At 42.0% G+C, this 27,173-nt stretch overlaps 1 protein-coding gene across 4 annotated transcripts; it reads left to right on the forward strand.

Moving 5' to 3' along the window:
* Positions 1-1,847: 1,847 nt before the first annotated feature.
* Positions 1,848-26,642, forward strand: Arglu1 (arginine and glutamate rich 1). 4 transcript variants are annotated; one of them, XR_015048699.1, is made up of 5 exons: positions 1,848-2,391; positions 8,405-8,630; positions 10,436-10,543; positions 10,918-11,001; positions 25,810-26,026. XR_015048699.1 is itself a non-coding variant. In XM_021170805.2 (4 exons), the coding sequence occupies exons 1-4, from the start codon at positions 2,051-2,053 to the stop codon at positions 25,972-25,974; spliced, it is 816 nt and encodes a 271-aa protein (XP_021026464.1). In that variant the 5' UTR covers positions 1,848-2,050; the 3' UTR covers positions 25,975-26,642. The 4 variants fall into 4 exon arrangements, 1 of the variants encoding a protein (XP_021026464.1); XR_015048698.1 differs by having other exon boundaries at positions 10,436-11,001; positions 25,810-26,642; XR_015048697.1 differs by having other exon boundaries at positions 8,405-10,493.
* Positions 26,643-27,173: the final 531 nt, after the last annotated feature.

Below are 27,173 nucleotides of genomic sequence, written 5' to 3' on the forward strand. Positions count from 1 at the left end.
AAACTCCAATCTTGAAACACAGGAGGGAATGTCTGCAGATGTCATGAAGACGAGGGTGCTCTGGAGCCTGGAGGGAAACTACACTCAACTCTCATAAGAAGGTGGTACAGGGCAGGGCACTTGATCAAGACCTTGGTTTATGCCAGGCAGTGGTGACCCATGCCTTTAATCCCAGCACTTGGAAGGCAGAGGCAGGTGGATTTCTGAGTTCGAAGCCAGCCTGGTCTACAAAGTGAGTTCCAGGACAGCCAGCGCTACACAGAGAAACCCTGTCTCGAAAAAAAAGAAAAAAAAAAAAAGGCCTTGGGTTACATCCCCAGCACCACACACACACATAAAAAGAAAGAATGAGGCTAGGATGGTGATGGCGCACGCCTTTAATCCCAGCATTTGGGAGACAGAGGCAGGCAGATCTCTTGAGTTCCAGATCAAACTGGACTACAGAGCTAGTTCCATGATAGCCCACAGAGCTGTCCAGGGCTGCAGAGAGAAACTGTCTCAAAAAAAAACTACACATACACACACATACAAAGAGGTAGAGTGGAATCCTTACTGCCTTTGAACCTCCAGAAGAACCCTTCCTCTAAACTTCATGAATTGGACCTAATATGCAATGTTTCAGCATTAAAAGGTGGGGCCCTTTGGGAAAGAGAGTAAGCCCTGGGGCTTTGGTTTAAAAAAATGGAACTAGTGTGTGTGTGTTTTGTGTATGTGTGTGTGTGTTTTGTTTGGTTGGGTTTTTTTTTTTTTTTTTTTTGGCCTAGTGTTCTTAAGATGTTCAAAAGGGAACCCTTATCTTATGCATTCTTTTTCCCCTCCTAAGGTCTCCTGCTGGAAGCTCAGACAGAATTCTTAGCAGACAGATCCATTACTTAATAGAGTTCTCAGCCTCCAGAACTGTAGGAAACAACTTTCTCTTGGGTATAAAATAATGAGTCATTGGTATTTTACTATAGCAGCTCAAAAACTAAAAGACTCAATGAGATAGGCCACTACCCATTTTTCTTTTCAATGTCTTTAAAGAAAGCTATCGCTCTCTGGGACTAGGCCTTGAGCTCATTATGTAGTCCAGGCTGGCAAAATCCACAAAGCTGTAACCTTTTAAATAAAACTTTATTAAGAGTATTCAACTGGCTCTAACATATACATTCCTAAGAAAACTTGGGACCCCTCTGGGCATTGTTCTAATTTATTGTTTGTTTACAATAAATTATTAACAATTTATTAATTGTTCTGGTTGGTATGTATGCATGTATGTGTGCAACCCCAGCTGGCCTCCAACTTACTAAATAGCCAAGGCTGACCTTGGACAACTGATCCTTCTGATCCATCTTCTTTTTTTTTTTTTTTTGGTTTTTCGAGACAGGGTTTCTCTGTGTAGCCCCGGCTGTCCTGGAACTCACTTTGTAGACCAGGCTGGCCTCGAACTCAGAAATCCACCTGCCTCTGCCTCCCGAGTGCTGGGATTAAAGGCGTGCGCCACCACGCCCGGCTCTGATCCATCTTCTAGGGGCTAAGAATCTGGGCATGTACCACTACATCCAACTCACAACTGATACATTCTCAGTGCTGGCTAAGGAAACAACAGGACTTTCCCAATTACTCGGGCCTTATCCGGTCTTTCAGCCAAGGCTCATCATAAATATTCTCTAACTCCTAAGGCTTTTGTGGGTCTTGTTGAGGTGAAAGTTAAAGACCTTAAGGCTGGCCAGCATCCTTCGCTTTAGTTGCCACGCAGCGGCGGAAAGAGCCGAGCGCGCTCGGCCGCATTCGCCGGCCCTCCTAGGCGACGTCGTCAGGGGGCGGGGCTCGTGCCGGCACGCTCGGCGCGGGGCATTGTGGGAAGGGCGGCCGGTGCTGCCACAGCTGCCATCTTAGGGACTCCCGGCCGGGCCTGCTAGGCCTTCGCGGCGGAGGCGGCCGTGTGCGTGGCGGGTGCGCTTGGGGAGAGGCAGAGGGTCCGCGGGCGGGGGGCCGCGCTTCCCAGCGGCGAGGGGGCGGCCTGCGGCGGGCAGCGGGCGACAGGCGGCGGGCGCCGCGCGGCGCGAGGATGGGCCGGTCGCGGAGCCGGAGCTCGTCCCGCTCTAAGCACACCAAGAGCTCCAAGCACAACAAGAAGCGCAGCCGCTCGCGCTCGCGCTCGCGGGACAAGGAGCGGGTGCGGAAGCGCTCCAAGTCCCGGGAGAGCAAACGGAACCGGCGGCGGGAGTCGCGCTCCCGCTCGCGCTCCACCAACGCGGCGGCATCCCGGCGCGAGCGGGAGCGCGCCTCGTCCCCGCCCGACCGCATCGACATCTTCGGGCGCACGGTGAGCAAGCGCAGCAGCCTGGACGAGAAGCAGAAGCGGGAGGAGGAGGAGAAGAAGGCGGAGTTCGAGCGGCAGCGAAAAATGTGAGGGGCGCGCTCACGGGGGCCCGGCGGGGCGGGAGCGCCGGCCCGGAAGTCGGAGTTGAGGGCGCGAGGCGGGAGGTTGGCGGGGCTGCGGATCCCCGGGCCCGGGGCGTTGGAGCGGAGGGCACCTGTGCGGGGGTCCGTCCTGGGGCGCGCCCGGCTTGAGAGTGTGGGCCCTTTCTGAACCTCCTTTCATACGGTCGTTCAAAGGCAGATGCACAAACTTGCAGCGGACACCGGGGTGCCTCTCCGTGCCCTCTCCTTTTTGTCTTGGCCTCAGCCCCTCTAGTGAGCATGCTTGATCCTGCTCTTTGCCCGCCTAAATGCTTCTAGTTTCAGAGTGCTCTTATCCGAATTTTTCACTTAGGGCAAAACCGGTTACCATCAGGGGACTGGACTTGAAATTTGGGGAAAGATCACGTGGTTTTGAGTGAGGCGGCTTTCGATGTAAAAGTAGGTGTTGATGACCCAACCAGAGTAAACTTGAACGTTGTGAAGTACTTTTTTTTTTTAAAGATGTACCCAGCCCCCCCCCCCCCCCGCCACGTGGAGCAGTAATACTAAGCATATGTGTTCCCTGTTAAGCCAGCCATCGTTTCCGGAGTTCTTAACTGAAGACTTGAATGAGTGGTTATGAAGCAGGAACTAGGTAGTTTGTGTATATGACTTGTGTAGGGGTTTCTATTTTCTGCAAAAAATAGAAGGCAGATTTTTGTGGTAGGCAGGTTTTCCAGAAGTCCCTAGGAGGGAGGTAAGGGATTGAACACAGCGAAGCACTGTAGTGGAACTGGAGTCTTGGCTTGTACTGTTACCAGATTGTTTCTCAGTACACCTTGGCCACATAGAATCCTGTTAGGGTCTGGAACAAGCCTGTAGCCTAGTAGAACTGAAATAGTTGTGTGTGACAGTTGACAGTTTTCCACGTGAAAACAAAGGAATCTTCACATTGCACATGGACAGCATGGGATGAAATGATGAAACGTACATAGAGCTGTGTTCAACCACGCCATTAGCATTGAGAAGGGAAAGGAAGGGACAGGGCTAGCGGCCAATGCTAATACTAAATTCTGCATAGCCACTGCTCCAGTGTGGTCTGTTTTGCAGAGAATACACTGAAAAGACAATGGAGATGGTGCCTTGGGAGTGAGGGGAAGTAGTTTGCTTACAAGTATTCGTTGGCTAGTTCATTCAGCTAGTTTCCTGAACCTTTAATAAGTGCCAGGATCAGTTGATAGAAAGACGATCGATTTGCTCCTTCTGACATTATGATCTAGCTCAGATGGCTGGTAATAATATGGTAGTAAATTCAGTTGGAGTATCTCATCAGGAATGGAGGGTAGGAGATGGTGAGGCTGTCAGGCCTGTAGGGTATATGTGGACCAAAGGAGTAAGCTGTCTTCCCGATTCCCCGAGAGAACAAAATGGAAGGAAGGGAAGTAGAGGGAGAGTGGTCAAGATCAGTTGTTAGACTGGAAAAGGAACTGACTGAAAAAGTATTTAGTATTTGTATTCATACAGTTGAGTGTGGGATACAGGCAAACCTGGAGTCAGCGGTCAGGTTTATAGTGTTATTACTGCAACTATTCTTTGCCTTCTGTTGCCTTAAATGAGACCAGACTGTCAGGCAGTGTAGTTGAGAGGGAAAAGCAGGAGTCTTGACACACCTAGGTTCTGTATATAAAAAAGAGCTTAGCTAACTAAGGTGGTGACAGGGCTTTACTTTAACTGGGGAATAGATAGAGTGCCATGGGGACTATATAAAGGGAAGAGCAGTTGGTTCCAAGGATTGAAAAAACATCAGGGAATGTATATTTGCAGTAAAAAAAATAGTCCAGGGTGGAACAAGGTGCCGCTAAAAGTCTGAGTGCCTGGAATGTTTTCATGGAGTCTGGAGTTAGATGAAGACAAAGTTAAATGTTTTGATAATTGTAGACTAGTATAATTGCAAGGCCTTAAATCAATCATTTGAGTTTGTCTGTGAAATGGAGTCCCATTTTACTGTGAAGATTGGGGATGCTATCAAGTACTTAGTTCTTTCCCTGAGAGTGAGTCAGGCACAGCTTGCTGAATAGTTCAATAAGAAATCCAGTAATTATAATCTTCGTTCATTAAAATAATTCAATAACATAATTAAAAGGTGGGCTTTTACATTTATTCACATTTTTGAGGAGCTAATTCACATGGCTCAAAATTGAATCAGATCTTCCTCTTGCCCTTGGGTCTCAGCCAAGTATCGTGATCTCCCATCCACATACTATACCAATATTAACATTTCCTATGTATTCTTTTAAGTTGTGCTAACTGCTGAGAAAAGAGAACAAATAACCTGTAGCAAATCATATCATTGGCCTGGTAACTTCCTCCAGCCAGTGACATCTGAGTTTCAATTCTTAGTGTTACCTGAATTACAAATCAGGAGCCCAAGAGTATCCCAGGTGAACTGGAATTCATGATTCTTAGGCAAATAAGCAGAGCTCATTTTTGAGGGTAAAGAACTTCGGAATGAGTTTACTCCGTGAACCTAAATGTTTTTGGAGCGTAGAGCTTTTAAGACAGTGGTGGAGCAAGCACCAAGACCTCTGCGTCACTTTGGCACTGATTCTCTTCCCATCCTTGCCTCACCTTTTTCCTGGAGAAACTGCTGGGTACTAAAGATTTAAGCCCATTAGCTTTCGGGTCTGTTAAGGTTCATTATGTCACCACACAGCATTCATCTTATTCAGTAAAGTGGCTATAATTTACCTCAGAAACAGGAGTTTTAAATACTGGCATGCTACATAAACACTAAGTGGCCCAGTGTTTAGTACCTTGTTAGGTATGAAGTAATTAGTGTTTACTAGTAATTACTAAGCAATTCCTACAGGTTCCAAGATCTGAGTTTCCTTGTTTTTAGGATATCTTAAAATACAGCATCAGTTCTACCTAGCGAGCCATGCCCTCACTTAGCCACCCCTGGTTTGGTTTATTTAATCAATTACCATCTTTGAAATACATGAGAAAAATGAGGACCTGTTGCCACTTGATAAAACCTTGATCTTGATTCAATAACTTGTCCTAGGAGTTTCTTAGCTAAGCACTGGGCTCCAGGGATGAGAAATTTAGAGAAAGGCAAGATTGAACCACCTCTCTTCCCTTCCCAAGGAGCCCGTGAGCAAGGCACTCTGTCTGGCACTGAGGGCAGAAGCTTTTGAGGAGGGGCTTCAGAGAATCTGTGAGTCTTTCTGTGAGATCAGGACCAGGGTTGCTTTGGCTGCCTTCCTTTTGAAGAACGTTTGTTGGTTTAATGGAAGGGTTGGGCTAATGGCGTTGTTATTGTTGGCTTCCTGTTAACTTTGGCCATCAGTGAAGATGATATACTAGTTGCCTAAATTGGTTGTCTGTGTGCCTGTTGGTTTTCTGAGTTTTCTGTAGAAAAGGAGTAAGATAATACGGACTTGAACTTTTTTTTTTTTTTGCCACAGACTCTAGAAACAGAATTGATATTTATCTCTGGGTCCTGAAGATGCATTTTTGTCTTTTTGAGAATAACAATCAAAATTATGTTCTGTGAGGCTTGTAGCAGTCCTGAGAAGCCCGGACCTTGCCCACTCCTCATTTATGGTGCATAAATAAGGTTATTGGAGGCATGCTGGGGTGCCTTACAGTTCCCCCAGGAACAAAGGGAGACCAGCAGCCCTGTTCAAAAAAGGGGGCAGCCAGTTCTCGTCCTGCACTGCTTTAGACTATAAAACCTCTGAGCTACAGTTAGATCTGACACCTTAGTTGAGCAACTCATTACCTGTCACCTGCCCTCTGGTGTGATCACTGGGAATAAAGACTGCCATACTGACAGGTAAAGCTGCTTTGACTCTTGCTGAAAGTAAAAAGTTGAATGGGTTTGGCTTATCATACCAGCCAAATCTGTGGCTGGCATTGCTGTCTCTTGCTCTGCTGCTTAGGGGTGGCTTGACTGCTTGATCCAAAAAAGGGTCTTTTGCACTTTTACCAAATACCTGGTAAAGTGACTGAGAGTTTCATGTTCTGCTGATGAGCTCTCCTAGGCCTTTATCTGTGTGCCTCCGTCCCTCTGTCTCTCCCTCCCTCCGTCCCCTAGCCCATCTCTGTCATCTGAGTCTTGATGGAAGGAAGCTACTTAGCACTCTGCTCCACCTCACCCTGATCACCAAGAGTGGAGTTCCTTAGGCTTTACTACATTTAGCATCATGATTTTATAGAAGTAACTGAAACTGCATGTACACAGTAATCTTTGTTATCCTTATGTGGCCCAAAATACAGTTTAAAGCTGCTATCTTATTTCATATTTCTTTTTCCTTTTCAGTAGACGGGAAAACCACTCTATATGATTGCTATTAAATTGAGATCTGTGTTCATTGTCTTTGTTCCTCATGGGTAGTTTGTCATTTTAAGGATATCTGCTGTTTCTTACCAGGTGGCTTGACAAAGGGCTTATTCTTTTTTTTTTTAAATTTTTAATATTTTTTATTACATATTTTCTTCAATTACATTTCCAATGCTATCCCAAAAGTCCCCCATAGCGCCCCCCACTTCCCTACCCACCCATTCCCATTCTTTTGGCCCTGGCATTCCCCTATATTGGGGCATATAAAGTTTGCAAGTCAAAGGGCTTATTCTAATTATTTCTTTATTTGATAGGAAGTTAAAAAGGAGGGATGTGTTAAACTTTAGGCTTTCATACACTGTTGGAAAATTGTAGTTGGGAAGGAAATATTAAAATTACAGATAAGTCCTCACAGTGTTGGAAATAACTAAGACCTTGAGGAAAACCAAACTTACTGTCCTATCTACTATCTCTCGTAAAAAGGAGAGGTAAGTGTAGAAACTGAAATGATGGATTAAGCCCTTGGGTAGGAATTGAGTTGAAATATATCAGAGTGTTTAATGGTCACGTCACATGAGACTACAACATCTTACATCAGTTGAATGACTCATACTGTATGTCATACACTCATATTGTATGTCAAATAGATTCTAAAGGTAAAAGTTGTAAGTTATTTTTTTTTGTTAATTTGATAATTTGGGGAAAGGTATTAATAAATTGCCCTCTTTTGGTTTTAGATACATCATTAAGAACCTTTGAATTTGTTCATTCTTCACATAGTACTGCTTAGCCCACTGCTAGGTAGAAATGTGCGATCAGAATGTGTGTCTTAATACTCTCTAGTAGCTATACTTAAAGGTCAGTGTGGTGTTAACATGCTTCCAGTCTACCCAAAATAGTTTCATTTAACATCTGACTAAATAAAAATGGAAGATCATTTCAGGTTTTTCCTCCTACCAACCTCAAAATAGATGTATGGGACCAGTGACTATCAAAATGTACAATTTTTCCATGATAGTCCTTTGGTAGATGTTTTAGAAAAAAAAATTATTTCCAGCCAATAAGCACACTGTGTCAGTGGAATGAAAATAATGAGAATAGTAATATACTTTATTTAGCTTTGATAATACAATAGATTTTTACCTTTCTATTCTGATCTCCAGAACAACTTTAAAATTAAATATCCAAGAAGGAAAAGGCACAACAGGATTAGAAGTTCAGAACCCAGAGTAAAAGCCACAGCTATTAAGTGGGTAGTCTCTCTGTTGTCTGCTCTTTACTTACGGAGCAGGGAAAGTGAGTGTAGCTTCCTGCAGCTCAACCTCGGATAGAGCACTTAAGTGCACCATGGACTCTAGCAGAAGCAGATGCTGTTTCAGATCTCTGTTCCTAAATAAATCTAATGATTTAGATTCTTTTTTATGCTAACTAGCTTTTCTAGATTTAAAATGTGTGGACCCTGCCCCCCCACAAAGATTTTTATCTTCATTTGAATTTCTGTATTATCTCGGCTGCAGGTTTTTATTTATTTATTTTAGTGTGATGTGAAAATAAGCTATATAATTATTAAGGCTATAAGAAATGAGACTCAGTTTAGTAGTAGGTTAAAAGTTAGTTTTCTAATTCTTAGGTTCTTTAAAATACTAAGTTGTCTTTTCTACTTTTATTTGCTAGTCGGCAGCAGGAAATAGAAGAGAAACTCATTGAGGAAGAAACAGCACGAAGAGTGGAAGAATTGGTAGCAAAAAGGGTCGAGGAAGAATTGGAGAAAAGGAAGGATGAAATCGAGCGAGAAGTTCTCCGAAGGGTTGAAGAAGCCAAACGCATCATGGAAAAGCAGTTGCTCGAAGAACTCGAGCGACAGAGACAAGCTGAGCTTGCAGCACAAAAAGCCAGAGAGGTAACGCTCGGTCGTTTGGAAAGTAGAGACAGTCCATGGCAAAACTTTCAGTGTCAGGTGTGCCTCCTGCTCAGTCCAGAACGAGATGGAATGCGACTATCTGATTCCTTTCTCATCTAAACTTACATGGCTGCGAAAGATAATTTTTTAGCCAGAAGTGCTGACTGGTACTTAAAAGTTACTTTCTTAAAACTTATTCAAGGATATTTTTGATCCGATGGAACTGGCTTACATATTTGAGAAGTGTTTGAAACTTTTGCCATGGCTGCAGGACTACATTCTTTTTTGGGAGGGTAGCGGGAACCAGGGAGTGGTAAAGGGAAAAGGCTAAAGATCCACCCGCGGTTGCATTTTCTTCTCTGTTATCACTCTGCTACCTAGACTGTGAGAGGCTTTGCCTTCAGTCAGATTACAGAGAGCAGGGCCTGACATTGAGTGACAGCACCTGCTTTTGATACGTAGGTTTTCTTACTGTTCTTTTTTCCTTCTGTTATCCTTCATCCCCTCCCTCAATCCTTTCAACACAGTGGACTAATCTAGCATTCTGATTATAAGGCCCTCCATTCTCCTAATGTGTTTCAAGGAATCTTTTAAGGAAAAATGTCCAGATTGTTCATCTTTTTTATTTATTTATTTATTTATTTTTATTTTTTAAAGTACCTACTAACAACTCCTTTTTTTCTCTAGAGAGTTTTGAAGGAACAGGTTGTCCTTGTCTGGAGTCAAGCTAAACACATGATTTGTTTTATCAGCAGCTGGAGCAGAAGTTGAAAATGTCTTTCTGTGAGACAGTAATTTGCTACTGAAGCTTTATGGCTTGTTTGCACTGATTACTCCAGGATCATAAAGTGTGGCGAAAGTCACAGAAACACTCAGGGCTAATCACTTCCCAGCCCTGAGTGTCCATTCACAGTTTGTTAATAAACACACAGATCCCATTTGTGTGACACAGGGAATCTGTAGTTAATGTTTTCTTGAACATAAATTTGTAAATATTCGGCTTAAACACATGACTTACTGTCATTTTTCATCCTGGCGTTACTGTGGACAAGTTGACATTGTGTTAAATCTCTGCTTTCTAGTAAGCTTTGCTTGTACAGTGCATTTCCCTTGTCCTGTCTTAACTATATAGACCTGTCTGTAGTTTGTTTCACAGACTAAAATTCAGTGTATGGTATTTTTATTTGTATCAATGCCCTTAATAATGGAGATATTTTTGGAGTAATTGTGCTATCTTGTAGCGAGTTATTAATCATAGCAAGATTTTTTTCTCTTCATTTGCTTTTTGTTTCATATTAACATTTTTTTTTTAACACGGACACAATCCTCTACAGTCTTTCCAAATACTAAAATCATTTGAGTATGTCTGCTGTGATCTGAACACTGCCCAAAACCATCAAGCAATCTTCATATAGTTTGCATTATAAAACTTCATTAAATTCTCCAAGAAAAAAAAAATGACAGAATTTTATTTCCTGACTGTGCATCCCCTGGATTCCTGAATTTGAGTGCAGATTGTAGATGAACAATATAAGCTGCCTTTAGTGATTGTCAACATCTGATGTTAAGTCCATGCCCCATGGAAGCAGTCCTTAGTATGGATTACCATTTGTATTTTTCACTAACAGTAAATGTATTTTTCTTATGAATTGTTTGCCTTAGGAATGATGAATTACATTTTTTGTTCCTTCTTACCATAAACATCTGCATTCCTCAGCTCAGCCTTCCTTGTATGTTGTTTCTTTATAAATGGTTGAGCTGCTGATGCAGGTATTGCCAAGCTAACAGTACAAATCATTTTAAAGAGGAAGCTGGCGCGTATGGCAGCCGAGGAGCACACTCTGCAGGACACTGGACAAGACAGTAAATACTCAACTTTTAATGCTGATTAAAGGAGTATAGGTAAAGAATACGTAGGTATCCATAATTGGTGAGACAAATATTCACTTTATTTATATTTTATATATATTTTTAATTTGGTAAATACTATCCAGTTTTGTAGTTGTCCTTGTTGATTTGTGTGATATTAAAGTATTAGTAATAATTGCCCGGAGACTACTAGGGAGGGTTTAGTCGGTTGCTGTTTTGGACTGGGAGGGATGATTTAAATCTAGTGTTAGAAACCAATTTTTTAGTGGCTGCACAGTATATCATTTGTCAGACAGAAAGGTGGCTGTAGAGCTGCCCTGTAAGTCAGATCAACAGAGCTGAGAGGAAGATTAGTAAATATTTGCTGTAGAGGCAAACACTTTATTTTTCTAACATCGCAACATGTCCTCCCCTTTAGGAGGAAGAGAGAGCAAAGCGTGAGGAACTGGAGCGGATATTAGAAGAAAATAACCGGAAAATCGCAGAAGCACAAGCCAAACTGGTGAGTGCTGTGCATTTGGGAGGCGGTCTTCCAGATTGAGTGGATTTGTGCTGAGTCATTAGATGAAGTTCTGAGGACTACTTGAAGAACCTTGAGGAGGTTGAGTTTTGGAGAGAATTATAACATTTTCAGTGCTTTAAAACAGTTCCTGGAGGAGATATACTACTCAGTCCTAACATTAACATTTCTTAGACCTGGAAACCAACCATCAGGGAAAACAAAACCAAACACAACACCCAGGTTCTTTAGATAGCTGACAGATAAGCACTCCATCACTAGACAGAAGGAAGACTGTCCATTTGATCAAAGAATAGTACATTCTAGCCTCCCCACTCCCGTGCCCCCCCCCCGCCCCCCCCAGCCTTAGGTCTATATCTCAGGCTGGCCTTGAATTCCTGATCCTTCTGCCTCTACTTATGTGCTGGAATTCCAGGTGTGCTATATACCATTTACTTCTTTTGAATTTATAATCTAAACAGAAGTATAGACTAAACATACCATTTAAAAACTATAACTGGCCAATATAAGGAGAGACTGAGTAATATACGATAGTTCAAAACTCCAAGAAAGATAATGCTCCTGCGAGTGTAGACAACAACCCAAGAGAAATTCTAGAAAAGTCTGAATTGAATGCAGTAGAAATAACAAGATCAAGAAATGTATTTGCTGCTGAGACTTATGTTTAGGGGGAAGAACAGGTTAATTTCCTTAAAAACTGACTATTCAGAAGAGCACAAAGGTATTTGGTCCTAGAGCATGTGTGAGGGAAGAGTTTTGTACTGCAGGCTAAAGAAAGGAGAACATTTATTTCAGATTTGGGAGATGGAACTTTGAAGGGTAAATATGTCTGGTACTTTAGAAGATCATGATTGTGAACTATTTCTATGAGGACATGGTAAAAGGAACAGGTGGTTGCTTTAGGTTTTGCTTGAGAATTGCCTAGATAGTCCTCACTTTGGTGTGGGTCTACCCATAAGAGTTACTAGTTTACCCATATGAAGAATACGCTTTTTTTTTTTCTAGAGGTTTTGTTGTTGGTGTGGTGGTGGTGGTTGTTATTGGTGTGTGTGTGTGTGTGTGTGTGTGTGTGTGTGTGTGTGTGTGTGTGTGTGTTTGGAGATTGGTGACCACAGTCTAGAGGAAAAGCTACTGGCCAGTTTTCATTTTTTAAAGCCTGTTTATAAGGTCATGTTTCTGTAATCCCTCTAATGCTTTATTCCTATTTATGGGTTGATGTGCACAGTTCTAGATGTCTGCTGGTAGATTGTAGGGAGTGACATCATTCCGATGACATTGACAGTAAAATTCAGTTGAAAAATACCTGGACTTCTAGTGACTTTGATAAAAACTTTGGATACAACTCATTTATGGCCACTCCAATAATGTTGGGCTTCTTAGAAATGGCTGGTGACGGGGGCTGGAGAGATAGCTTAGTGGTTAAGAGCACTGACTGCTCTTCCGAAGGTCCTGAGTTCAATTCCCAGCAACCACATGGTGGCTCACAACCATCTGTAATGAGATCTGACTCCCTCTTCTGGAGTGTTTGAAGATAGCTACAGTGTAATCCTATAATAAATAATTAAATCTTTAAAAAAAAAAACTTTAAAAGAAATGGCTGGTGAAGAAATTTTTGCTTGTAGAAGTGGAAAGTCCTTCCTGAGAGAGTCAAAGATGAATTGTCTATGAAGGACTTGAGAAAGGGAAGGAGAAGCAGTAGGTCATTGCATACACACAGAACTTCCCAGCTACATCAACTATGGTGCTTGCCTGGCTGAGAAAGCAGCTGTGCCTGCTGGAATTTGTAATGAATATGGTTGTTTATACACTGTAGAAAACAAGAAATAGGAAACATTCTAGCAGAGGAAACCATTCACTAAAATCTGTTGTCAAAGTTCATTGGAAGGAAGATAAGGAATTATGCTCTGTAAATCATTTAACATAATTTATTGAGGAGACAGCTGATGGCAAGAAAAGTTAACGATACAGGAATGTTTAAATGGTATAGATAATAGGATAGAATTGACCTAATTGTGGTGGGGTGGTGTCCAGAAACGTTTCCAAGCTATCTTTTTCTGAGTTAGACCTTGGATAGAAGGAACCCAAGGTAAAGAAGTGAAATAGTCAAGGCACTGAGGTAAGTTAGGGAGTAGCAGGTGGAGTCTCTGAGAATAGTTACAGAAAGGTGCTGGGTGAGCCAGCCTAATGCCTGCCAAAAAGTGTGTGTGAGAACAAGAGGCAGGCCAGAGGAGACAATGGACCTGGTACTTACAGTTCTGAAAGAATAACCGATTGTGAAAATTGAAGAGACCAGCTTCCTGATAACGCAAAAACATTCACATCATTATTTGCATATGACATGATAAATGAACTATTCTTTAGGAAATACTCTGTGTTGACTAAGATAGAGTAATGGAAACACTTACGTGGTGATCCTGCGCATTTAGATGGGAATATGCAAGGTTCAGAGAATGCTTAAGTACATAGGTATATACTACAAACCTTAAATTCTGCTTCCAGAAATGTATTTTGTAAAATTTACTCATGTGAAACTACATTTGCACACAGTACTTTTTCTTAAGAGTGAAAGATGTTCAGTCAAATAAGATTTGTTTGTTTGTTTCTCAGACAACTTTTCTAAACAGGAAAGACGTAATGTACAAAGTAGGCAGCTATAATCTGACTATTATAATTGGACATTAGCTCACAAATAGCATATTCATACCTTTTAGAAGGAACAAAGATGAGCCAATGTGTTGCTTTAGTTGGTATTTCCAAATATAATTTACATCTTTTCTCCAGTTTGTACTTGTTTTTTTGTTTTTATAAGTAATGAGTTTCATTTTTACGGCCATGTAAAGATAGTTAGCAAGGGGCGTACATTTAAGTCATCCTTTTGGTTAACTTTATCTTGGCACCCCATGATAACAGTTAACTATGGAGTTCAGTGAGGAGTAAAAGGGATATTTTAGTCAGGTGGGATTTGTGAAAGCCACTGTTAACTCTTGTCTGTGCATTGCTTTCTCACGGGTTTTTCTATTAAAAACAACCCAAGTAACGTAACACACACATTTGATTGTAAAATCCCCAAATCCAAATGGGAGCTGGCTTCATTAGGCAGGTACACTCCTAGTTTTTGACCTTGAATCGACAACCAGCTGTTTTCCAATAGTTTGAGTTATGAATGCAGAATTGTAGTTTCCTCTGTCTGTGTTGGAATGCGCATGCACTGGTGGGGACCAGAGGGGGCGCTGCTTGTTTTCCCCCAGTCCCTTTCAGGCCTTTTGTGTTTGTTTGTTTGTTTGTTTGTTTGTGATGGGATGTTACAGAACTTGGAGCTTAATCATTTTAGCAGACTGGTGGGGTAAAGCTCTTGGATCTGCCTGCCTCCACCTTCACCCTCAGTTTGAGCCCACAAGTTTGAGATGAATGCATACCACCAGGACCCACTTTGACCTGTGACAGAGATGTGGACTCCGACCCTAGTGCTGTGCAACCACACTGAGCATTCTCTCCCGCCCATTTTATTTTTTTTTTAAAGAAACATTAACATTTTTTTTGGTGTTTTCTCCAGGTTTTATGCTGTGCCTATAAACGTAAGGTACTGTGCTAAGGAAGCAGGATTTTATGTTCTAGTGCTCTCTTCTTGAGGTGGATCTCAGTATCCCAGGCTGCACTTGAACTCCTGTGTTTAGTGTTACAGGCATGCTACCAGCAGATTTAGATGTTGCTGTGGAGAGGGATGTATTCTGTCTGGTTACCAGGAAGAATCTCAGCATCTGCCTATGCCTGTGTAGTATCCATGCAGTATAGAGATTGATCTGAGCCATCTCTGGATCACTGTAGCTAGGCGTCATTAGGGTAATGCATTTTGAGTAGGTGGGCGTTCAGGATTTGAAATCAGTGCAAAGTACACATTGACAGATATTTTTAATACTGAGACAGGTTACTTACCCTTGTGAGTGTATCACTGTGAGAGGTTTAAAATCCCACGTTTGGAAGTCTAAAAGATGTACATACTTAGGTATAAATTATTGCTCACTTTGCAACTCTGAAAAGACTTCTAAGGAAAATAAAGGGTTTTGTTGTTTTGTTTTATTTCTGAGTGTATGTGATAGTAGACTGAGAAGTTCACATACCTAGTTCTTAGAATGTTTGGATGTTGCTTTATATGGTCAAAACCATGGGGAGCTTTTTGCTGGTGTGATTTAGTGAGAATAAGACTATTCTCAATTATTTCTTGTATGTCATCACATGTGTCCTTTTAAGAGTAAGGTAGAGGGAGATTTTTCTTTACCTTCATGACATAAATCAGAAGCTGAAGTAAGGACAGAGCAGAATGAGATTTCAAAATGTTTTCTTTACCTGTGTATGGTGGTGCATAGCAGTTCCAGGACATCCAGGGCTATGTATTAGGGAGGTCTTATCTCCATTTAAAAAAAAAAAGTGGATTTAAAGATTTATGTGGTTAGACGGTGTCGTCCCTGGAGGCTACAGAAGCCAGAAGCATTCAAGGACCTCCTGACATTTCCAAGGGAGTGCATTTCTGATAATATGCTGTGATGGTTTGTATATGCTTGGCCTAGGGCACCATTGGGAGAGTAGGTGTGTCACTGTGGGCATGGGCTTTTAAGACCCTCATCCTAGTTGCCTGGGAGCCAGTCTTCTCCTAGCCTCCTTTAGATGAAAATGTAGAACTCTCAACTCCTGTACCTTGCCTGCCTGAATGCTTCCATGCTCCCACCTTGATGATTGATAATGGACTGAACCTCTGAACCTGTAAGCCAGCCCCAGTTAAATGTTATCTTTATAAGAGTTGCCTTGGTCATGGTGTCTGTTTCCAGCAGTGAACCCTAACTAAGACAGAAGTTGGTACCAGGGACTGGACTATTGCTGTGATAGGCCTGACCAGGCTTTTTGGAAGAGTGTGTGTGGACTTTGGATTTGGAAATTCTTTAAGTGGGGCTAATGGAGAGTCCTAGTAAGACTATGCAATACTTTGTTGCTGAGACCGATTGATCTGTGGAAACCTGGTTCTAGAGGTTTCAGAGGGGATAATTTTATACGTGGCCAAGAGACTGTTTCTGTGGTATTTTGGTGAAGACTATGGCTGCCTTTGCCCTTGTCTGAAGAGTCTACCTGAGGCTAAGGTAAAGAGATTTATATGCATTGACAAAGGAAGTCTCAAAAAAGCCCAACAGACTTTGTTCTCTGGCTAATGAGGAGAATTTTGAACATTCGTAGCAAGTTTAGAGAGGAAAAATATAAAAAAATTGGTTTGAGTATTAAAGGGGCACCAGGAAGTGACTGGAGCTAAATCCTGTGTTCAAGGGTATTAAATTGAATTAAGGGAGTGGTGACCTTGACCACCCAGCTAAGTTTAGGTCCAGGTATGGTAGTACAAACCGTTAATCTCAGGAGGCAAAGCCAAGCAGATCTCAAGGCCAGCCTGGGCAGAGTAAGCTCTAGGTGAAGAAAAACTTCAAGTACAGGCTCAGTGGGCCACACCTTTTAATCTCAGTGCTTTAGGAGACAGGCATGCAGATCTCTTGAGTTCAAAGAAAAACTACAGAACAAGTTCCAGGATAGCCAAGCTTAGTCAGTGAAAGAGCTGGAAAACAGAAAGCTGGTGATAGTGTAATAGAACAAAGGGGCCATGTTCTAACTCCAGCAAGCCGCAGAGCTCAGCAGCTTTGGCCACGTGGCTCTGGCTTTAGAGTCAAGACTGGAAGTGACTACTGGGACAATTGATGCTGGTTAGATGGAACTAAGATTAGTGGTGATAAAGAAGAGACCAGCATCATTGAGGTGAAATCTTCTGGGGAGTGTTTTCTTAGAGCAGGAAGAAGCTGTGTTCCAGAGAGAACCAAGGGTTTTACCTCATGCTGCAGCTGTACTTGATAATGTGTAAGAATCACCCAGGTGGTACTGGTTTTGAAGGCATCATGAAGAACAGCTGAGGCTTGGCAGTGTGAGAGGCCAGGGAGGACTTTTGGTGAAGGTGCATCTCAGTTGCAGTTGATAGTCCAGAACTGAAGTGGGGGCCATGCAAAGAAGTTGAGGCTTGGCACCATAAAGGGAGCCTATGAGAGGTTATTGGTGAAGCCTAGTTGCAGCAGAAGACTCCAGTGTATTGGAGATGACAGTACCATAGGATGATCACCACACTAAGGACAGCAGCAGCAGTGCAGTGGAGTGGACCAGCCTGAGCCTAGCATGCTACAGAAGGCAGGGCTGGAGAATACACTAAGGACAGCAGCAGCAGTGCAGTGCAGTGGACCAGCCTGAGCCTAGCATGCTACAGAAGGCAGGGCTGGAGAAGTGACACTAAGGACAGCAGCAGCAGTGCAGTGGACCAGCCTGAGCCTAGCATGCTACAGAAGGCAGGGCTGGAGAAGTGACACTAAGGACAGCAGCAGCAGTGCAGTGGACCAGCCTGAGCCTAGCATGCTACAGAAGGCAGGGCTGGAGAAGTGACACTAAGGACAGCAGCAGCAGTGCAGTGGACCAGCCTGAGCCTAGCATGCTACAGAAGGCAGGGCTGGAGAAGTGACACTAAGGACAGCAGCAGCAGTGCAGTGGACCAGCCTGAGCCTAGCATGCTACAGAAGGCAGGGCTGGAGAAGTGACACCAGCCCTTTGGAGGAGCCCAGATCATGTGTGGATTCCAGATATTGGAACAAGAAGCTGTAACATTGAAATTGCTTTGGAGACCCCAAGAATTTGAGATGCCAGAGCCATGGGCTATCTGCTGAGGAAAGCTCCTAACAGGGAGTAGAACCAGCCCAGGAGAAAGCAGTTTGTTGCAGTCAACAAAGATGAAAAAGGAGTTGGAGATCTGAGAACCGCTTTGACAGCAACCATGGAGATGCAGAGTTTAGAGTTTGCCCAGCTGGTTTCTACCTGTCTTGCTTTGGGGATTACAGTTAAGTGTTATTCAGTAACTCTTAGAAGAGACCTTGACCTTTGGATCTTTAACGTTGTTGAGACTGCTATAGACTGGGGGCTTTGGAGGTTGGACTAAATCTATTTTTTATTATGCTATGACTAGGTATGGCCTCTGTAGACTCATGGGGGCCAGGGAGTGGAATGTATATGCTTGGCCCAGGGAATGGCACTAGTAGGAGGTATAGCCTTGTTGGAGTAGGTGTGTCACTGTAGTCGTGGGCTTTAATACCCTAGTCCTATCTGTCTGGAAGACCTCATCTGTTTGCCCTTGGAAAAGATCCAGCGTTCTTAGGTCCTCCTGTAAATGTTGTCCTTGGTCATGGTGTCTGTTAACAGCAGTAAAACCCCTAAGACACATGCTGACATAGACTCCAGCATAAAGCTTTGCTTTGAGCTTCTTTGGAATCGCGCAGAAACTGGAAGCTTTTGAGGCACACAATAGGAAGTACATAGTTGTTGCTGTTGTTTTAAGACTGTAGAATGTGGATTATTTACAGGGGCTTCTTTGGTGTGCAGAAGTGTTTAAAATGTGTTATCTGAAGCTGGAGGGAAGAGTGGTCCTTGGCTAGTTAGCTATGTCCTACCGCTGTGTGAAAGGTAGAACTCACAGGGATTCTAAACCAAGTGTAAAAGGTAAGGCGTCTCACCCCCAGAGGACCAAACAAAAAAGAGGCTGACGAATAAAATAACTTGAAAAGAAACTAGCACATTTGGTTATTTAGGAGAGTCTGGGCTGCCCTGATTGCAAAAGATGATCACAGAAGGTTGGATAGTTGGCTCAGTGGGCAAGAATAGATTTTGCACCTGAAGAGGATCTACGTTCAATTCCTGGCCATTTAAAGTTCTCTGTCACTGTAGTTTTAGGGGATCACTACCTTCTCTGACCTCTGTGAGCACCAGAGGTGCACACACATGAGCCTGCAAGCCAAACATAAAGTCCAAAATACTGCGTTTTGCAAAGAACTTGCTCTAGAAAGGTTTTGCATCTAGACAGCTTTTTCCGTGTGTTGCATAGGTCCCAGACCATCTCAGTGATACTCAGGAATGAAGATGATCTAGAAAGGAGTTGTAGGGAGGGCGTCCCAGTGTGTCTGGTGCTGCTGTTGTTTTCACTGAAGCACTTTATAAAGTGCAGTTTACTTTGGTCTTGAGGTAGGACCTTTGTGAAGTACTTAGGTCTTGAGGCTCTGGATCCATTTTACTCCTTCTTAGTCAGTGCTGATTTGTCATGGATTGTGATGTAGTCACAGGCTCCTCACTGGATAGCCAGCATCTTGAATACTGACCTGGAACTGAGAAATAAAATCCTTTTTTACATTTACCCCATATCATTGTTCTAGTATAGCTGCAGGAGGGGCCTAGAACACTTAGTTTCTGAGGAGATTAAATTAACAGGAAAGTCTGCTAGGTGAGACTGAAAACAGACAGGGGGAATGTTCATGGGAAGGTGAACAGAGATTTGATGATAGTAGCCTTAAAGGTTAGTCTTGGAATGGAACAGATTTTACTCTGGCCAGAGGCTTGGAGAGTTGACTTTGCCCCAAAGATTCTGGCTGAAGACCTGCTGCTCTCATCCCATACCTTAAATAGTGCAGACTGTGATTTTTGTCTTTTAAACAATTTTTGTATACAATAGACACAGAAAATCCACACAACTGGAAAGAGGGCACCTTTAAGGTGTAAGCATATATATATATATATATATATACTAAATGTCACTTTCGACATTTAAAAATTGACTTTCGGCTTACAATCTAGAAGGCACGGTGACTGTTGGTACACTCTTCAATTTTTCCCCTTGTTCCTTTAATCACTACAAATAAAAAGTTAGACAGTCCAGGAAAGAGTAGGTAATAGTTTAGAGTCACAGTTCAGTGTACACTCCTCGGGATGGTCGGTACCAGATATGTAATTTAATGTGAGATGAAGTCACTAAGAAATCAGGATGAGGGGTGGGTTTCTGTATGAGAAATCAGGGAAGAAAACACTGATTATCCTTCTGTTAATGTGTTTGGAAACACAGTATAAAAAGATGTTTAGATCTTGGTGCATGTGTTGACATTGCATAGATTGACTTGAAGAGAAATAAAGTGAGAAGATGGTTCTTATGTCCACCAAGTAGCAGTTAGATGCTTTAGAGAGAATTGATAAATTGGTCAAACCTGCCAAGTAGGGCCTAGAGGGAGCAAGATGGGGGAAGACCTTCTGAATATGAGTGTGCCAGAGAGCTCTAGGCCTTGAAGGAAACTTCCAAACATTTAGAAGGAAATGAATAACAATATACACAAAGTTTCCCCAAGATAAAGAATTTGGGGTGCAGAAGATGAAAAGAGACATTTATATATAGTATAGAGGTTTTTTCTTTTTAAATGTGAAATAGTTTTTTTTTTTTTAATTTTTAATGTTTATTTGGTTTATTCAGTTTCTTCTATATGCGTGTATATGTGTGTACCACGTGTTTGCTAGGTGTCTGGGGTCAACAGAGGGTTTTATTTAAATCCCAGGAACTGAGTTGATTAAGGGTTGTGGACAACCCTGAGGTCACTGGGATTTGAACCTGGGTCCTCTGCAATAGTAACATACAACAAGTGCTCTTCACTACCGACCCTTAATGTGAAATGTTAGCAAAAGTCAAAAGAAAACACTGAAGACATCATTTTTCTTGTCAATGTTACAGAGCAAGGTCTTGAAGCTATGAGACTGTTCCTCAAATCCCACTCTTTAACTGTCATTCTAGGCAATACAGAATATCCTGAAATATCTAGAGTTGGAGTTTACAAGTGATTAAATTTGAGGAGTAAAGGCAGAAGCAGTGAGCATGCATTCTCTCTTAGATGGTGTGAGTAATACCCTAGAGGAGGTGGAACATTTTCCTCAGGAAGATGAAGGTCAGCCTAACTGCGGTGCTTATGTCTTAGCCCGTGTACAGGCTTGCCATCCCATACCACCTGAAAAGTGTATAAAGGTTCCACCAGCATATCACATTTTAAACAGTTTTAGGTTGTGAGGAAGGAAGGGTCTTGTAGTTGAAGGTGACCTTGAATCCAAGATGCCTTTTCATGCATGATACTAATTTCTTTTTAAACATTCTCCTGCCAAAAATGAGATTTACATTAGTACATACATTCCAGGGAGGAAACTAAGCACAGGAATTAGAAGTACAAATGGCAGAGCCAATCAAGCTTTGTGCCTTAGAGGGCTTATAGTCTAGAAGACATGGTGACTGTTGGTGCAATCTTCCATTCTTTCCCCTTGTTCCTTTAATCACTACGAATAAAAAGTATTTCTTCCTTTAGATTGTTACAGAGTTAGACAGTCCAGGAAAGAGAATGCTAATTATGTTGTGTAGGTAGGCTCTGATAAACTAGATGGTACAGAAGATGCTGGGAGGAACAACCAGGCCTTATGCTACGCTAAGACAAATACTTTCAGTTTTGTGACATCTTTTCACCAGCCACTTTAAGGCAGTGGTATGCAGAATTCTAGGCATACTGGCTATCAACAGCGATCCTAATGACTGCAGTGTAGTGGACACTAACCTTGGCCTCACAGATATCCACTAAATAATCCCTTGTGGATAAGGTGGGTATTGTGCTCTTTTCTTCCCCATTCAAAAACTTATTCGTCACACAGGGAACAAGCAGGGGAGAAGACAAGTTATACGGCTGGGCTAGGAAGTTAATTAGAGGAAGTCAGGGCTTAGGAAAATACCTAGCAAGTAAGGTATTGTCGAGGCTCACGGATAGACTAGATAGCAAACTAACTTTCCATCATTGGGGAGCCTGGTATTAAAGAAGGTGAGCTTGCCTAATTTGTGTTTGAGGATTCTGTTTGTCAAGGAATGTGAAGCTAGCATTAAGACATGCGAATGCATGGGCACAGGGCATTTGCCTCCATAGCTTATGTGTTAATTCACTGAAAAGGAAAGGCTTCTATTGACTGCTTCTAGTGCTGGAGCTATCTAGGCTATCCGAGGTGGCAGTCCTCCTGTACAGCAGTTCATAAGGGCATCTTAGACTGTGGACTAATTGAAGCTGAGACCAGAGCTCATTGTAGCATGGTTTGCTAAGGCAAAATTTTTGCTACTGAATTTTTGCTCATGTAATGTAATCACATTTAAAGTCTTGTCTTTTGGTTTGTTATTAAGCAAAGTTAAGTTCCTCTGTCTAAACCTTACTTGTCCACCTTCAAAGTAGACTTTCAAGTTGTGATTTTGTTTTTCCAGAGTTCTTGAAATGCATGTTCAAGCATATATAAATATGCCGTGGTTTTATTCTCCTCTGATGATAGATAACACAAGAATGAGAGTGTGTGAGAGTGTTTCTTTGTATTTTAAGTGTGTGTGCAAGAGGGCACACACATGGGCACACAGGAGGAGACCAGAAGTAGATACTGAGTGCCTAAGCCTTGCCTGTCATCTTGAGATGATCTCTCTGAAGAACCTGATACTAATCATTTCAGGTAGACTATGACTGCCCAGTGAGCCTCAAAGATCCTCCTAGCACTAGATGTGGAACAGTCACCGAACCCAACTTCTTACACAAGTGCTGGAGATCTGAGCTCACATTCTCATATTTGCACAGCAAGCACTTTAACACCAGAACAGTCTCCCTAGTTCTGTTTTATTTTTTGCTTTTAAATAATATTCTATCTACATTTGTGAGTGTTTCCCTGAATGTGAGTCTATGCACCCGCATAGGTTCAGTGTCCACGGAGAACAGAAGAGGGCTTTAGATTCTCTGAGACTAGAGTTACAGATGGTTGTGGGCTATCATATAGGTACTGTGAATTGAACCTGGGTCTCTGGAAAAGTAGTCACTGCTCTTAACTGCTGAGCCATCTCTCCAGCCACCACTACCATCCCTGTTTTGTTTTTTCGTAAGTGTTCATTCAATATTGCTTTACAGGTGTTTTATGTTTTTTGTTTTTGTTTTGTTTTTTTTTTTTTTAGCCTTCTTTGTTTCCTTTCTAAACTATACAATTAAATACTTTTGTAAAATTATGAATCTGGGGTTCTAGGAACATGGCTTAGTCAGAATAGAGCTTGCTATGTAAATGTGAAGATTTGGATGTGATCCCAGCACATGTGTCCTTCAGCTCAAGCTTGGAATTTCAGCCTGGATAGGTGTGAACAAGGAATATCCTTGGGCCTGTTAACTTGCCATGATAGCCCAGTCTTCCAGGCCTAACCAGGCCCATTGCCGGGGGTCCCAAAAGCAAAGCAAAGAAGTCATTGAGGACAGCATCAAGTCTCACCTAGCTTGCATACATACAATATTTATAAATTTTTCACATTTACAGATATGTTTATGCAACATTCCAGAAACTGAAATAGGTTGTTTTTTTTTTGTTTTGTTTTGTTTTTTACATTTAGACAACTTTATCTTGTTCTGTTTTTTGGTTTTTTGGTTTTTCAAGAAAGACAGGGTTTCTCTGTATAGTCCTGGCTGTCCTGGAACTCACTCTGTAGACCAGGCTTGGCCTCGAACTCAGAAATCCACCTGCCTCTGCCTCCCAAGTGCTGGGATTAAAGGCATGTGCCACCACTGCCTGGCTCCATCTTAAGGTCCTCTCTAGCGCTGGCACCCAGATAGGTGATTTATTGGAGATGGATAGTTAGCATGAAGGTTTTACGTCCGAGTTAACATGGATGTCTTCTTAGCCTGATGAACTGGGAGCTCACCAGTTTTCAGCTAGACACCTTGTTGCAGGTGTTGCTGCCACACCTGCTTGGCATTTATGTGTGGTTTATGAGAATCTGAATTGTAGTCCTCATCAATGGTTTCATCCACAGGTCTTATCTCTCCAGCCCCAGATACATCATTCTTTCTGTGTTGTGATCAGTGGTGAACCTAAGGAAGATAGCCACTTGAATGACTTTTCTTGGTGTAGGTAGATTTTTAGTGGCACTTAACAGGGCATGGTAATTTTGGAAGTTCAGCTGTATTCTTTTTTTTTTTTTTCCAAAGCGATCACTGGGAATTTGAAGGCAAAGGGGTCTCTCGGTACTGTGTACAGGGTGAACAGTATCAGCATTTTAGGTGCAGATAAAATGTATACCCTTTAACTAGTATGGTGACAGTGGAGGTGAAAATACACTCAAAGCCAAAGAGAGTAAAAAAGAGTGAGCGGCTTGGTCAGGAGCCAGCTGATGGATTCTTTCAGGGGGGCATCAGGGCAGGACCAAGCCTAGGAATTATCACAGTACTTTCAGGACATTACCATGAATTTGAGGTCAGCCTAGGCTACAGTTTAAGACCCTCTCTCAAGTAAATGAAAAGAAGTGACCAGAAGCTGGGTAAAGGTTCTTGTTTTCAAGCCCAGTGGCCTGAGTTTGATGTTCAGAACCTTGTGATGGAAAGAAAAAACTGTCTCCTGTAAGTTGTCTTTTGACTTTTGACTCAGCCATGTGAGGTATTCCTCTATGTTCTAAATAAATACATAAATGTGATCTTAAAAATTAGAACTTGATCCTCAAAGGTTCCATGGAGTTTGGGCTCTCTTTGGTACATGGTTTACCAGTCTACCAGTTGCCTAGAAGGAGGGCAGAGAATTCAGTGGCCATCATTGCTCTGGAGTTTTTATCTGGCCCACCCTGAGGCTGCTAAGTTCCTCCCATTTTCCTCTTGTTAGCTATGCTTACAGGACATTATTTCATGTTTTGTGTTCCATAACAGTAATAGTCATTTCCATCCTTTGCCAAAGGCCTCTAGCTACAATGCATTTTACTTGAAAAAATAGTATTGTGAGGACAGGAGTGATGATGATCGGAGACTGTTACTGATTTGTATGGCACCGTGTGGATGAAGATAATAAACTTGAGGGGACAGAAGTTTGGAATCAAATAATGGGAAATCACTGGATTTATTGTTACCATCTTTATTGTTACCATCTTGAAAACAGCTTCAAGTAAAATAAGGCAGAAGCAGTGACTGCAAATGTAACTTTGAAAGGGAATGGAAGGGCTCAAAGGACAGTGTGTGTTTTAGGTCAGTGTCACCTGGGAAAAATAACTGATGGAAATATTCAAGGGTTTCTAATGACACTGTTGAGATTAAGGGTGCTGATTGTTGCGCAGGCTGTCATGGCACTGTCCCTGTCCTTTACCCTTTGGGTGTCATTCCCACTGTGGTATCCAGAGTCACCAGCTAAATGATGCCTAATGTCCTCTAGAAGGGGCAAAGTCAGACCCACACAAAGCAAGGCGGTTGAAGGGTTTAGCAGGAGAGTGGTGAGAGCAGCTTGACTTCCCACGGTGATGAAGAGAAGGAATTGTGTAAGAGCCATGCAGTGCTAAGTCAACTGCTTGTGATGGAAGGCACTGTTAACTCTGCAGCGGACTTGAAATTAGATAGCATTTTATAATCAGCTAGGCTAAAACCTTTGCTAATTTTTTTCTTTCCAAGAAACTGGGTCTTAGAACAGTTCATTTTATTTTTACAGACAGGGTATTTTTGCGTAGCCCCGGCTGGCCTTGAACTCAGATCCCCCACTGCCTGGCTAAATTCTTGGTTACTGTTGACTTAATACTATAGAACTATAGTGGGGATTTTTAACTACAGTTCTTGTACATGTCTAATTATAAATACAGTAATTGAGTAGATACCATATCTGGGACTAAGTGTGTCATGGCTTTAGATGGTATATCAAGACAGAACCAAGTTTGTGATCAAGACATGAAGTCTATAAAATATATTTTTTTGTAACTGAAGTAGAGAAAATAAGTAGGATTAGTTAAATAATTCTTTCCTTACTTATTGTTCCCCTACTGGTCTGTGTGTGTTTAGATAGACTATTAGGTTATTACCTGGTAGTGGAGAAATACTGAGAGACAGGACTGACGGATGTCGTTTTTACTTCCAGGCTGAAGAGCAGTTGAGAATTGTTGAAGAGCAAAGAAAGATTCACGAGGAAAGGATGAAACTAGAACAAGAGCGACAGCGACAGCAAAAAGAAGAACAAAAAATTATCCTGGGCAAGGGGAAGTCCAGGCCAAAACTGTCCTTCTCACTAAAAACCCAGGATTGAATGGCAAACTCTCAACTTTTTGCAAAGAAAAATGAAAAAACTTCGTATTGTAGCTTCATGTTGAAGTGGTTTTTTTGTTTTTGTTTTCTTTTTTTTTTTTTTTTTTAATTTGGAAAATCTGGAAAGTTAGCTTGTTCTAATAGGGGCTATGCTCTGCAATCCCTTTATTTTCCCTCTTTTCCTCTATTAAGTCAAGTCCTTATCAGATCATTGCTGTCTTGTAGACGTGGTGTATTTTGCACCTGTTGGGATTCTGTACTGGCTGGGCCTGCTAAAGAGCAGGTCACTTGGTGACTGGCTGGTCTGGTAAGGTGTTCACTGACCACTGACTTCGGAGTTATACTCTGTTTACTACGTCATAATGCTGGTTTTGCTGACTTTTTGTTTTTTTATGCATTTATAAAAAAAGAAAAAGTTGGTAATTGCATTGCAAGATTCCCAGGGTTTGACTGGACCTGAGGTGTGTTGTTAGTGCAGTGTCCTTGGGATGCTGTGGTTCTTGAGGTTCCTGACAACAGGTAAGGAAACAGTTGGTCACCTGCTACAGAAATAACCTGCAGTGCAGCATTGTCTCTGTCGGACTTTTGTTTCTTTCATTGACAAAATCAAACCAGCATTCCCCATTGTAAATAAATGATTTTGCTGAATAAAGTAAAGTCTTAAATTCATATGTTTAAGCAATTTTTTTTAAGTTCTGTTAAGTCTGAAGGGTGGTTTCCTTTTAGAAGCCTTAGAGCTGTACTATATTTCCTCCAGTTCATACTTTTTACAGGGTTTCTATGTACACCATATATACTTGTGAATTAGTACTTACTGGCTATTTTTACAGACACTACTTTGTGCTGATAAAAGAATTATAACATCAAGTATTATCTTTGGAAAATACTAAACCTGTGCCTCTGTTGTAGAAATTATACAAATTATACTTAATAAGCACTAGAAACTATGTTTTAAAAGTATAGAATACTGTTACTTTCAGAGAGGGTGGACCATCAGCTAGAACTTGACTTTGTGCATTCAAAATGACTAAAAATAGTCTTCACCCTAGCATGCTGGGGGCGGGATGAAAAAACTATTTAAATTTACTAGTCTTGGGGGCTTGGGCTTGCTTTGGGTATTTTTGCACGTGGAAAATTACATATATCCCAGTAGAATCTGCCTCATTTAATCTCTTATTTGTTGAAGTTTACTAGTGTTCA

Source organism: Mus caroli, unplaced genomic scaffold (genome assembly GCF_978045245.1).
Source record: "Mus caroli unplaced genomic scaffold, Mus_caroli_1 scaffold_10, whole genome shotgun sequence".
Taxonomy (NCBI): Eukaryota; Metazoa; Chordata; class Mammalia; order Rodentia; family Muridae; genus Mus; species Mus caroli.

Coding starts and splice junctions, on each gene's coding strand:
- Arglu1 (XM_021170805.2), top strand. CDS start 2,051: ATGGGCCGGTCGCGGAGCCGGAGCTCGTCCCGCTCTAAGCACACCAAG. Junction 2,392..8,404: donor TTCGAGCGGCAGCGAAAAAT/GTGAGGGGCGCG, acceptor TTTATTTGCTAG/TCGGCAGCAGGAAATAGAAG. Junction 11,002..25,809: donor CAGAAGCACAAGCCAAACTG/GTGAGTGCTGTG, acceptor TTTTACTTCCAG/GCTGAAGAGCAGTTGAGAAT.